This window comes from Bos taurus, chromosome 3, assembly GCF_002263795.3.
Source record: "Bos taurus isolate L1 Dominette 01449 registration number 42190680 breed Hereford chromosome 3, ARS-UCD2.0, whole genome shotgun sequence".
Lineage (NCBI taxonomy): Eukaryota > Metazoa > Chordata > Mammalia > Artiodactyla > Bovidae > Bos > Bos taurus.
The window spans coordinates 117226534-117237005 of record NC_037330.1 but is presented as its reverse complement, the minus strand read 5'-3'; the positions used below and the strand labels follow the sequence as shown (position 1 = coordinate 117237005).

Sequence of the window (10472 nt, the reverse complement as noted above, 5' to 3'; positions counted from 1 at the left end):
TTGGATAGTATCATCGACTCAGTCTACAAGTTTGAGCAAACTCCAGGAGATAGTGAAGGATAGGGAAGTCTGGAGTGCTGCAGTCCATGGGGTTGCAAGGAGTTGGATATGACTTAGCAACTGAACATAACAGCTAGGCAAGTCTAGTCCCAAGATTTGAAAAATCCCCTCTCTGCTGATGACTCCTAAATCTATACCTTCACCCAGGTCTCTTTCCTGAGTTCCACACAGTTCCCTGGCATCCTGGAGCTTACATTCCAGTGGGGGGTGAAAGTTGCTCAGTCGTGTCCAACTCTTTGCGATTCTGTGGACTATAAGTCCATGGAATTCTCCAGGCCAGAATACTGGAGTGGGTAGCCTTTCCCTTCTCCAGGGGATCTTCCCGACCCAGGGATCAAACCCAGGTCTCCTGTATTGCAGGCGGATTCTTTACTAGCTGAGCCACGGGAAGCCCAATGAGAGATGGTAAATAAAACAAGATCTCTTGTTTCTTAGACAGTAAGTTGAGAAAAATGAGTCAGGAAAGGGAATAGGGATTGTTGAAGGCTGGCAATTTTAAACAGAGTGGTCAGGAAGTACTCACTCCTCCATCACACAGCTGTTTTTATGTTTCTTTAGCTTCTCAAAATTGACAAGGCCTAAATGGAACTCCTTGGCCTTCCTCTTTGACTTCCTGTCTTGACTGCATTTCACTTTCCCTGTTTCATCAGGCAAGATCTTACCATTGTGTTGTAGTGTGCACCTCAGGCGTGGGGGTCATTTCTGTTACTACACATTAACACATCTGCTTGGTGTCAACAGATTGATTCTGCTCAAATGATTTTTTTCTACGTTCTCCTATAATACCTCAATGTGTTTATTTGAATATTTTATGCAGATAGCACTGTAAAATATTCTCGGCACAAGGAGACCAAATTCCTCTTACCCAGTGAAATGCAGCCTTGTGTACCCCAGACCTCTAGCACCCTGTTGGGAATGCTTTCTTAATTATATACACACAACTCATGTCTCCTACCTCAGCACTCTCCAGCTGTCAACACTAGGGATACATACAGATGATATTATCTTGGTTTGCACTTGCTAATACCCTGAAAGCTGGCCTGCTAAACCAGCATTATCTAAAATCCAACATATACAAAGAATAACCCCAAATTAGCAAGTATCGAAATGACTTCTACTTTTGTCCTTGAAGATATTAGAATTGTGTCTACTCTGGTCTGTAACTTCTTCAGTTTACTTTTTATTCTAAGAGTGTTGATTCTTACTGTGTTCTATTCCTATTCACTGTGAATACACCTTCTTTATTAAAGAGGGAAAGAAATATGGGTTGATTTGATAATGCTGAGAAAATGAAAAAGTATCCCAAAGTATACAGAAAAATTAGTATAAAATAGTTAAAGATCTTCTTTCTCAGTGGGAAAAATAAAAACCACATTGCTGAAGTCTTTCAACATTTCAATTTTTAATTTTTCTAATAGTACATTTTTTAAAAGAAGTTAACAACTTCAGTTTCCCAAATATAAGGATTCAATAATGCGAATGAAAAGCTGTTGTTTTTCAGTGAAGTTGTTGCCTAATTACCCTGGAAAAAAGTATTCTTCGGATTGAACTGATGCAAAACCCCCTTAGAAAAGCTTCAGTGTTGCCTGGAAAGAGTCTGCTTAAGGTCACTTTTACTTCTAGACCATCCACTTGTTTCTAGTGAAAGAGTTTTGCTTGGTAATGGCTTGTGGTTCCACAGTGTTTTGTGTATGAAAAGCATAGACTAAGAGATACTACTGAAGTCGCTCAAATTGCAGATTCTGCCACGAAAGCAAGTCCCAACACTGAAACATTTCCCCTTAATGTTCAGCAAGACACATGGAAAGAGAACTCGAGTCCCACATTTGTCTTTACTCCAAACACCATTTTAAACGGGGTGAAGAGGCCACCGCACTGTCGGAAACAGAGCTCCATGGCCCAGTGTGCTTACTAAATGGCCTGCTGGTGCAGAGCGGCTGCCCTGGACTGGGTCTCAATCTGCAGACAGAGGCGTCTCATGGCTGCCAGGGCTCCAGGCAAAAGCAGGGTGCTCCCCGGGGTGTCCTCTGAGAAGCAGGGGGAGAAGCAGCGCTCCTGGGCAGCCACAGACCAGCCTATGAACCCGTGCTCTCCACCCACCCATCCGTGTCCTGTTCAGAACTGTCCTTCACTGCTGGGACAAGAGGACGCTCCTGTTGGCTTTCATCTTCTCCAGACGCTTCACTAAGTGGCCGTTGCTCACCTCGAGCTCTTCTGTTTTGTCCAGTGCAGAGCGAAGCTGAAAACAAAGGTGAAAGTCAGCAAGCTTTGATTCTAACCCCACTGAAAATCACAATGATGACCCAGACCCATCAAGATCCTGAAAATACACACATACCTCCAGGTGTGTATATGTATATTTCTTAATTTAAAAAGTAACACAAGGCATGAGATTCTAGCTTCATGAGTAACTAGGGACCCTCCCTTGGGAACTAGACCCAGACGTGGCACAGTCTTGGGGATCCTGGTGGTCTCACAGAAGGTGAGGCCAACAAACACACAATCAAGAGCTGAGCCAGCCCAGCCGGAAGAGGCGCTCCCCACAGCCCTGTGCAGCTGGGTTTCTGGGTTCTGCAGCCAGAAACCAAAGCAAGAATGCCTGAGGCCAGGATGGTACCCGGGGAGCCAGGGCCACAGAGCCTGGGAGACACAGCAGAAGACACATCAGTAGGGAGCCGCCTGGACCAGCAGGAGCATGCAGAGTGGGGGTGCCCCAAGGTGGGGGTTCACAGCCCTGTGACTGTGGAGACATGCATCGTCCGAATAGAGTCTGTGGTTCTGGTTCTGATCCAAAACCCTCCAGGTGGCTGGGTGGGGTTCTGAGACAAGTGAAACTCCCATTGCCCTGGCTTTCACCAGCAGACGCAGAAGCAAGCCCCTCAGTGGAAATTCCCCCAAGGCAAGCCTGGAGTATTCCTATACATTTAAATCAAGCATAACCTCATGAGACACCAAAGACAGGATGGGACGAACCATTTGTCAACAGAAGCAAAACAACAGAAACAGACCTCAAAGACTGAACATGCTTTGGTCATCAGTGTGGGAAACAGAACAGCTGCATACGAAATCTTTCACGAAATGAGGCTATGATCAACAAAGGAACTATCAGGAATGAGTCTATTTCAGAACACAGAAGGAGGCGAACTGGAAGATCTCTAAAAACTGTACATTTTGCAACATTGGGAAGTAAGGAGACAGGAAATGGAAATGACAAATGGGCAGAGAAATACCAGAGGGTCCATGAACAGGTCTGGTATCCTCTGATCAGAGTCCCAGGGGGAAGGTGGACTCTCGGGAAGAGGAGTCACTTAAGGAGATCGTGGTTGAAAATTTTCCAACATTTATTTAGAAAAGAGACGTCACAGATCAAAGAAACACAACACATGTCAAGCAGAATAAATAGCAGTAAACCCACATGTATTCGTGTGAGATGTAGAAAATCAAAGGAAAGAGAACAGCAGAGCAGCTAGAGTGGAAAAAAAAGCCAAAAAATCCTGATCTTCCTCAGTGGCTCAGTGACAAAGAATCCACCTGCAATGCAGGGGACATGGGCTTGATCCCTGGGTTGGGAAGATTCCCTAGAGAAGGAAATGGCAACCCACTCCAGTATTCTTGCAGGGGAAATCACATGGGCAGAGAAGCCTGGTGGGCTATAGTCCATGGGGTCGCAAAAAAGTGGGAACGACTAAGCACACGCGTGAGCAAAAAACAGAATGACAGGTTTTTTAGGGGAACCCCTCCTTTACGATGTGAGCAAGGCTCCTCAGAGTGGCCTGGAAGACCAACAATGAATGGTTTAGCGGCAGACTTCCGGGCAGCAGATCCTCACCCTGCTCTCCCAACCGGAATATCATTACCCATTCTTTTCCTAGAAATAGCCTAGAAAATTTACCTCTCTTTGGAGTTTCCGTTTTTCAGCCTTAAGTTCATCTTCTATTTTTTCAGCATTTTCAGCAGCCTGTTTATAACGTGATACTTGACTTTCTAACCTTATGACCTGGAAGGAAAGGAAAAAAAAAATCACGTGTATAAATTGATAGGCCTGTTTTCTCTCCCCGACTGCTTGCTTATATTTGTGATCCGAGGGTGTAAAGTAATAAAAGGAGAGAAGACACTGCAGCAAGAATGATGATCTAGATGATGATCTAGGATGTGGAGCTGTCCCATAGGTTCTAGCCACGCAAGCTGTTTGTTCACACTTACGAGCAACCCAGTACTGGCACCTATCAGGGACTCATTTCCTCTCTGACCCTTGTCCCAAGTGTGGTTCCCACCGTGCTGACCCTGGGACACCATCCTCTCTGATGAGGGTCGATCCTGCAGAACAGCCTGGCAAAGCAACGGCTCCCTCAGGACCTCAGCTCCCATCCGATCTCTTCCAGAGGTGGTGGGGTGAGGAAGCAGGAAGGTAGGAGAGAGACAAGGGACTCGGGGTGCCGGGGGCGGGGGGGGGGGTACAGGAGGCGGCTTTGGGTGGCATCTGGGGCTGGAGATAGATTCTGCTGCCCTCAAAGTCATGCTTCCAAACACACATTGCTTTGGAGGTGGGCTTCTCATTTTCGTTTCTACAAAATTTCTCAGAAGTTCCAGCCACATATACCCATGATGGAGGGGGCAAGAGGACCTGTTTTTATTTCTCCCCTCTGTTAGGACACAGTCTGTCCCAGGGCCCAGCATGCTAGAAGTATGAGTGCCCCAAATCAGGAGATCAGAGCGAGCCCCGGGCTGGGAGGGAAAGAGGGAAAACCCAGGCAAGAGGGAGACACCTGCATCAAGTGTTTGGTGATTAACCATTTTTTTGTTTGTTTAAAGAACTTTCAAGAAAACTCCCCAGCCACATTAGGTACTTTCTTCAACTAATCTTGTTTATAAAGGATTGTTGTTGTTTAGTCACTAAGTAATGCTTAGGTTGCTTGCAACCCTGTGGACTGTAGCCCACCAGGCTTCTCTGACCATGGGATTTGTCAGGCAAGAATACAGGAGTGGGTTGCCAGTTCCTTCTCCAGAGGATTGTCGTGACCCTGGGATTAAATCCACATCTCCTGCATTGGCAGGTGGATTCTTTACCTCTGAGTTACCAGGGAAGCCCTGTAAAGGATTGGCATCGATTTTAAGTGTCCGACTCTGTGACCCCATGGGCTGTAGCCCACGAGGCTCCTCCATCTGTGGGATTCTCCAGGCAAGACTACTGGAGTGGGTTGCCATTCCCTTCTCCAGGGGATCTTCCCGACCCAGGGATGGAACTGGGGTCTCCCACACTGCAGGCCAACTTTTTACAGTGGGAGCCACGGGGAAGGCCCGCTAACAGCCCAGATCCTAGCAGTGGCCTTTCCTCCCTATGTCCTCTCCTTGCGGGAAATGCTTGGAGAGACTTGCTGCCTTGTTTATCCTCCTTTGGACCTTTTTTGGTTCTAAAATTCTCTGCCTCTTTCTGTCCTCAGCCTTTGAAGGGTGAGTTCTTTCTAGCAAATAAAAAACTTCAGTTAAATCATCGGCTGGGCTGCCCATGATGGCTTAAAAGTGCGCACGTACATTTTGTTCTAATGCAGTTATCTCTTGCTCAGATTTTGCAAGTTTAAATTTGAGGTCGCTGATCTGTCTGTTGGCATCCCCTAAAGGTTGAAAGAGAAGGAAAATTTGTTAAGCTCTCGGGGCTTTTAAAATGTTAAAACAATAGTTACTGGGAACCAAGCCCTTAACCATGTAATCTTCTTGCCTGTGGTCCCACAACTCAGGAGGCGCTCTCACCCCGCAGGGAGAGCACCCTAGAGCAAAGAAGACAAAGAAATGGTGGGGGAACGGGGAGTAGGCCGAGAGACTGGGCACGCTTTTATCCCTTTAAGCCTCTTTCTCATTTTGTTGTTGCTGTTGTTCAGCCGCTAAGTCGTGTCTGACTTTGCGACCTCATGGACTGCAGCCCTCCATTCTTCCCTGTCCTTCACTGTCTCCTGGAGTTTGCTCAAGCTCGTGTTTTTTGAGTCGGTGATGCTATCCAACCATCTCATCCTGTCACACCTTTTCCTCCTGCCCTCAATCTTTCCCGGCACTATGGTCTTTTCCAAAGAGTCAGCTCTTCACTGATATATTTACAGTATCAGACATGCATTATTTTGTAACTCTGGGTGAAAAATTATCTCTAAGGTTGAAATTCCTCTTGAGTTCAGGAGATTTTTCCATAAATAGTTTTAGTGTTTATCTGTGGGAGCGTGCGTGCTCAGTCACGTCCGACTCTTTGCAACACTTTGGACCATAGCCCGCCAGGCTCCTCTGTCCATGGGATTTCCCAGGCAAGAATACTGGAGCAGATTGCCATTTCCTACTCAGTTTACTGGCACAGAAAAATACCTTCTGACTTCCCCATACAGTCAGCAGATCCAAAGACTGTGTCCAGCGTAGCAAATGTGGTTTCATCTGGTGGTACCCTGGTGCTCATTCTGGGGTACCTGTTCTGTTTCCTAGGCTCAGACAGAAACATGCTTGTCCTGCCCACTGCCCATCCTTGTCCTAGCCCACGAAGAAACAGCTTTCTGCTTCTGTACTCAAGGGCTCCTGGGAGAACGTGGGGAACACTGGCCACTCCTTGCCATGATAGTTTTCTCTGCCTGCACTAGTACAATAAAAGCCACACACGGCTAAGGGATTCCTTCTACACGAGGATTGACATTTACTCTGTAGATCCGTCGCGTGCACGTCCGTCCCATTTTGTAAGACACTGTCTTCCGGGTGCAGAGTGTCTAATCTGATATTCTTCTGTCTCTCTTCCAGCTGCCCCTTGAGTTTCTTAATCTGAAAACATCCACCGAAAAAGTACATTAATTTCTCTATTTTAATTGAGACTAGAGCCTATCAGAAAGGAAGGAGCATGTCAAGTCAAACCCCACGCCCCACAAGTACAATCTGATGTTGTCCTGCCAGCACTTCGCATTTCTCTAAGGTAAAGAGTTACATAAAGAAGCCGGAGAGAAATACAGCAAAATGTTACCACCCACCGGGAAGATGGGGAGTCTCTCTTCTGATTTATTTGTCAAGGAACAAACCCAAATAATAAACAAATGAAAAACCTTCCGCCAGTGAGCACTCTTCTTTGAAAGTAATAGTATAATGGGTGAAAATGAGACTATATTTACAGTATCAGGCATGCATTATTTTGTAACTCTGGGTGAAAAATTATCTCTAAGGCTGAAATTCCTCTTGAGTTCAGGAGATTCTTCCATAAAATAGTTTTAATGTTTATCTATGTATGCATATGCACTCAGTCATGCTCTGACTCTTCGTGACACTTTGGCCTGGAGCCCACCAGGCTCCTCTGTCCATGGGATTTCCCAGGCAAGAATACTGGAGCAGATTGCCATTTTCTACTCCAGGGGATCTTCCCGATCCAGGGATTGAAACTGCATCTCCTGCTTTGCCAGGCAGATTCTTTACCAGCTGAGTCACCGGGGAAGCCGAAGTGTTTATCTACAAGTTCATAAATCTGTACACAATTATGTTTGCTTTATTCACTAAAAAGCCAGATAGGCCACCAGGAGCCTTCCAGGCACAGAAGCACTGTCCCCAGCAGAACCCCATCAGGTTGCAGGTTTGCCACCTGCAAGGGGTTGGTGTCTACATGGCTTTCTTCCCTCTGAGACAGACACACACATAGCAGTTGGGATTGCAATTAACAGCTGTGTGTGTGTGTGTGTGTGTAGAATTTTCTGTTGTGCAATGGGGAGTCTCCCAGCCCTGGTCCTGTTAGCCTCCAATCTCTGCGGACTTGTTGGAAGTCCTCCCCACTGCCATTGACAGGAGCAGAACAGACCCACATTGATATACAGACCATTGGTGCACACTGCTTTGGAAAGCAAGTACAGAATTACCATGGACACAGGTTTACAGAAGATCACAGACACTTCAAGAGAATCCTCTCACCACATTTAGTGGTTTACCCAATTTTGAGAGAAATCTTCAAAACTCGAAAAAAGTGAGGCAGATACCTTTGATTAGGCTTACGAGGGAAAATGAGGAGAATCGAGTTTCCTAAGAAAGTGATTGTGGAATAATTTCTTAATAATACTACCTTGCATATGAAAAAGGGTTTCCCTGGTAGCTCAGTTGACAAAGAATCTGTCTGGAATGTGGGAGACCTGGGCTTGACCCAGGTCTTCCCAGGGTTGGGAAGATCCCCTGGAGAAAGGAAGGCTACCCACTCTAGTATTCTGGCCTGGAGAATCCCATGGACTGTATAGTCCATGGGGCCACAAAGAGTTGGACACGACTGAGCAGCTTTCACTATCCCACTATGAAAAAGACCAAAGCGTACAACTGTGTCGGATTTCCTGAGGCAGAAGAGATCAAGGTAGGTAAACAGCACTGAAAATAACTTGGATCAGCTATAAGCAAGAAATATCTGCCGGACAGGGGTGCTGATCACTGAGAGATTACAAAACCGACTTAAAAAAAAATTTTTTTTTTTTGCATGTGGGACCTTAATTCCCCGACCCGGGATTCATAGTGCACCCCTTGCATTGGAAGGTGGATTCTTAACGACTGGACCACCAGGGAAGCCCCAAAACTGACCTTTATGGGCAGGCAGATGAGGAAGGGTGTTGGAATGTCTCAGGAACACCCTTGCCTCTCAATGTTTATTCAACGTCTTTTACCCAAATCTTTTATTTAAGCAGCAATTCATGTAGAGTGTGCCAAATTCAGAACATGGCCTTGAATCTCTGGGACATCCTAAGTCCAGTATGACTTCTGATGTCTCACTTGGATAAAAACATTAAGAACACTGGTTGGCTTGATGATATCTTCAGGCATGATGCATTAGGGGTTTCCTGATGAAGCAAGAAGCTGGAGTGGGGAGGGTCCCAGTTTCAGGTTTCCCATTCCAGAACTTGAAAAGTAATAAAAAAGATTGTTACCTGTTCCAATAAGCATTCCCGTTCATCAACAAGCTTTTTCAACCTAATATCTAAAGAAATCAGAAAGACAACAGGTTTAGGTGACTCGGTGAATGCGTCTTTCAGCAGATGGCTAAACCGCAGAATGAGCACTGGGGTTAGTGAAACTGACGATGGTATTACGCACGTACCACAGTGAATGAGGCCACAGACAGGATGGGAGGAATTCAGCCAAGGGAGGGCTGAGCCGCGTCAACCTCCCACACATGCTTGTCTCGTAGGGCAGTATCCGGCTGCATGCAAGCAGGCTAATCTTCTACTTTGGGTTAGCATGCAAGAGCTCTAAGGCCAAACCACACTGCAACACAAGATCTCACAGGCTTCATGGTTTAACATCATTAGCAAGGTATTACAAACACACCGAGTATCACGACCAGATATAACCAGCATTTTCATTAGCCTTGACTCTCCGAGTTTCTACCCCAGACATGTGTATCTTCTTCATTTCTCTCAAAGACTCACCCACGTCAGAGTTGTTTACAGACCCTAAGTGTGCCGATGACACACCGGCTAACCCACTTGTGAGGAGCTGCTCTTCTTTTGAGGAAGAACGAAACAATAGCTCAGGTTTCTGTCACTCCTCCCACCCCAGACACAGAAGTTTGCATGTACGTAAGCACCCAGAGTTGGAGCAAGCTCCGGGAGATGGTGGAAGACAGGGAAGCCTGGCGTGCTGCAGTCCATGGGGTCTCAAAGAGTGCAACACGACTGAGCGACTAAGCTGAACGGAAGCACCCAGAAATCCCCCCAACGTCTCTGTGAAGGGGCATTGAGGAATATGGTCTCCAGAGTACAGGGGGGAAACTAAGACTGGGGAGGGCTTTAGGGGCAACATCCTCCCCAGTTTTTCCAGGCAACATCAGGATGAGCTGATGCTGACAGATGCCCGTGTGTGCTGTGGTGTGCCCTGGCGACTCACACTACCGCCCACGAAGCCCCACGGGGGGCGCTGCTGCTATACTTCCCCTCTACAGGGGAGGACCCCGGCCCAGCAGGTTTCCTGAGGCCCCGGGCCGCACCCCTGACCACTGCGCTCACTGTTTGCATAAACCTGGCTGTCTGAGTCAGACCAACTGAGGCTCCTATTCCCAAGGGGCAGCGCTCTCACACTGCCCAGATTTTGATTAGATGTGTGAAATGGAAAATTCATAAAAGACACACCTTCGTTTTCATTCTTGCAAAGTCATCTATCCTAATAAAAATTATATGCTTTCTCAATTGGCTTTTCCCAACATCCTAAGTTGCTATTTTGAAAGGCATAACAATGAAATAAATGAAAGCAGAAAAAGTTATGTGTAAGATACATTTATCATCCTTCTGAGTTCCATTTTAATTGACATATAAATTGCTTCTGACAGATGTTTTATTTTGTCCTTTCCATAAATGCACTCAACACTGAAACAAAAATTAAAAAAAAATTAAAAACTTGGCTCTCATATGCAATATCGCTTTTCATTTTATCCTGTATAT

At 46.2% G+C, this 10472-nt stretch overlaps 1 protein-coding gene across 6 annotated transcripts in view; it reads right to left on the bottom strand.

Moving 5' to 3' along the window:
• Positions 1 to 1438: 1438 nt before the first annotated feature.
• Positions 1439 to 10472, bottom strand: part of LRRFIP1 (LRR binding FLII interacting protein 1) — a 161489-nt gene continuing 152455 nt past the window's right edge. For all 6 annotated transcript variants that reach the window (NM_001102308.2, XM_005205022.5, XM_005205023.5 and 3 more), the window contains 5 exons: positions 8964 to 9013; positions 6729 to 6846; positions 5593 to 5672; positions 3953 to 4057; positions 1439 to 2299 (listed from right to left, as the gene is read on the bottom strand). In NM_001102308.2, coding sequence (NP_001095778.2) covers positions 2189 to 2299; positions 3953 to 4057; positions 5593 to 5672; positions 6729 to 6846; positions 8964 to 9013 — 464 coding nt within the window. In that variant the 3' untranslated portion in view covers positions 1439 to 2188. The remainder of the gene's footprint in view (positions 2300 to 3952; positions 4058 to 5592; positions 5673 to 6728; positions 6847 to 8963; positions 9014 to 10472) is intronic.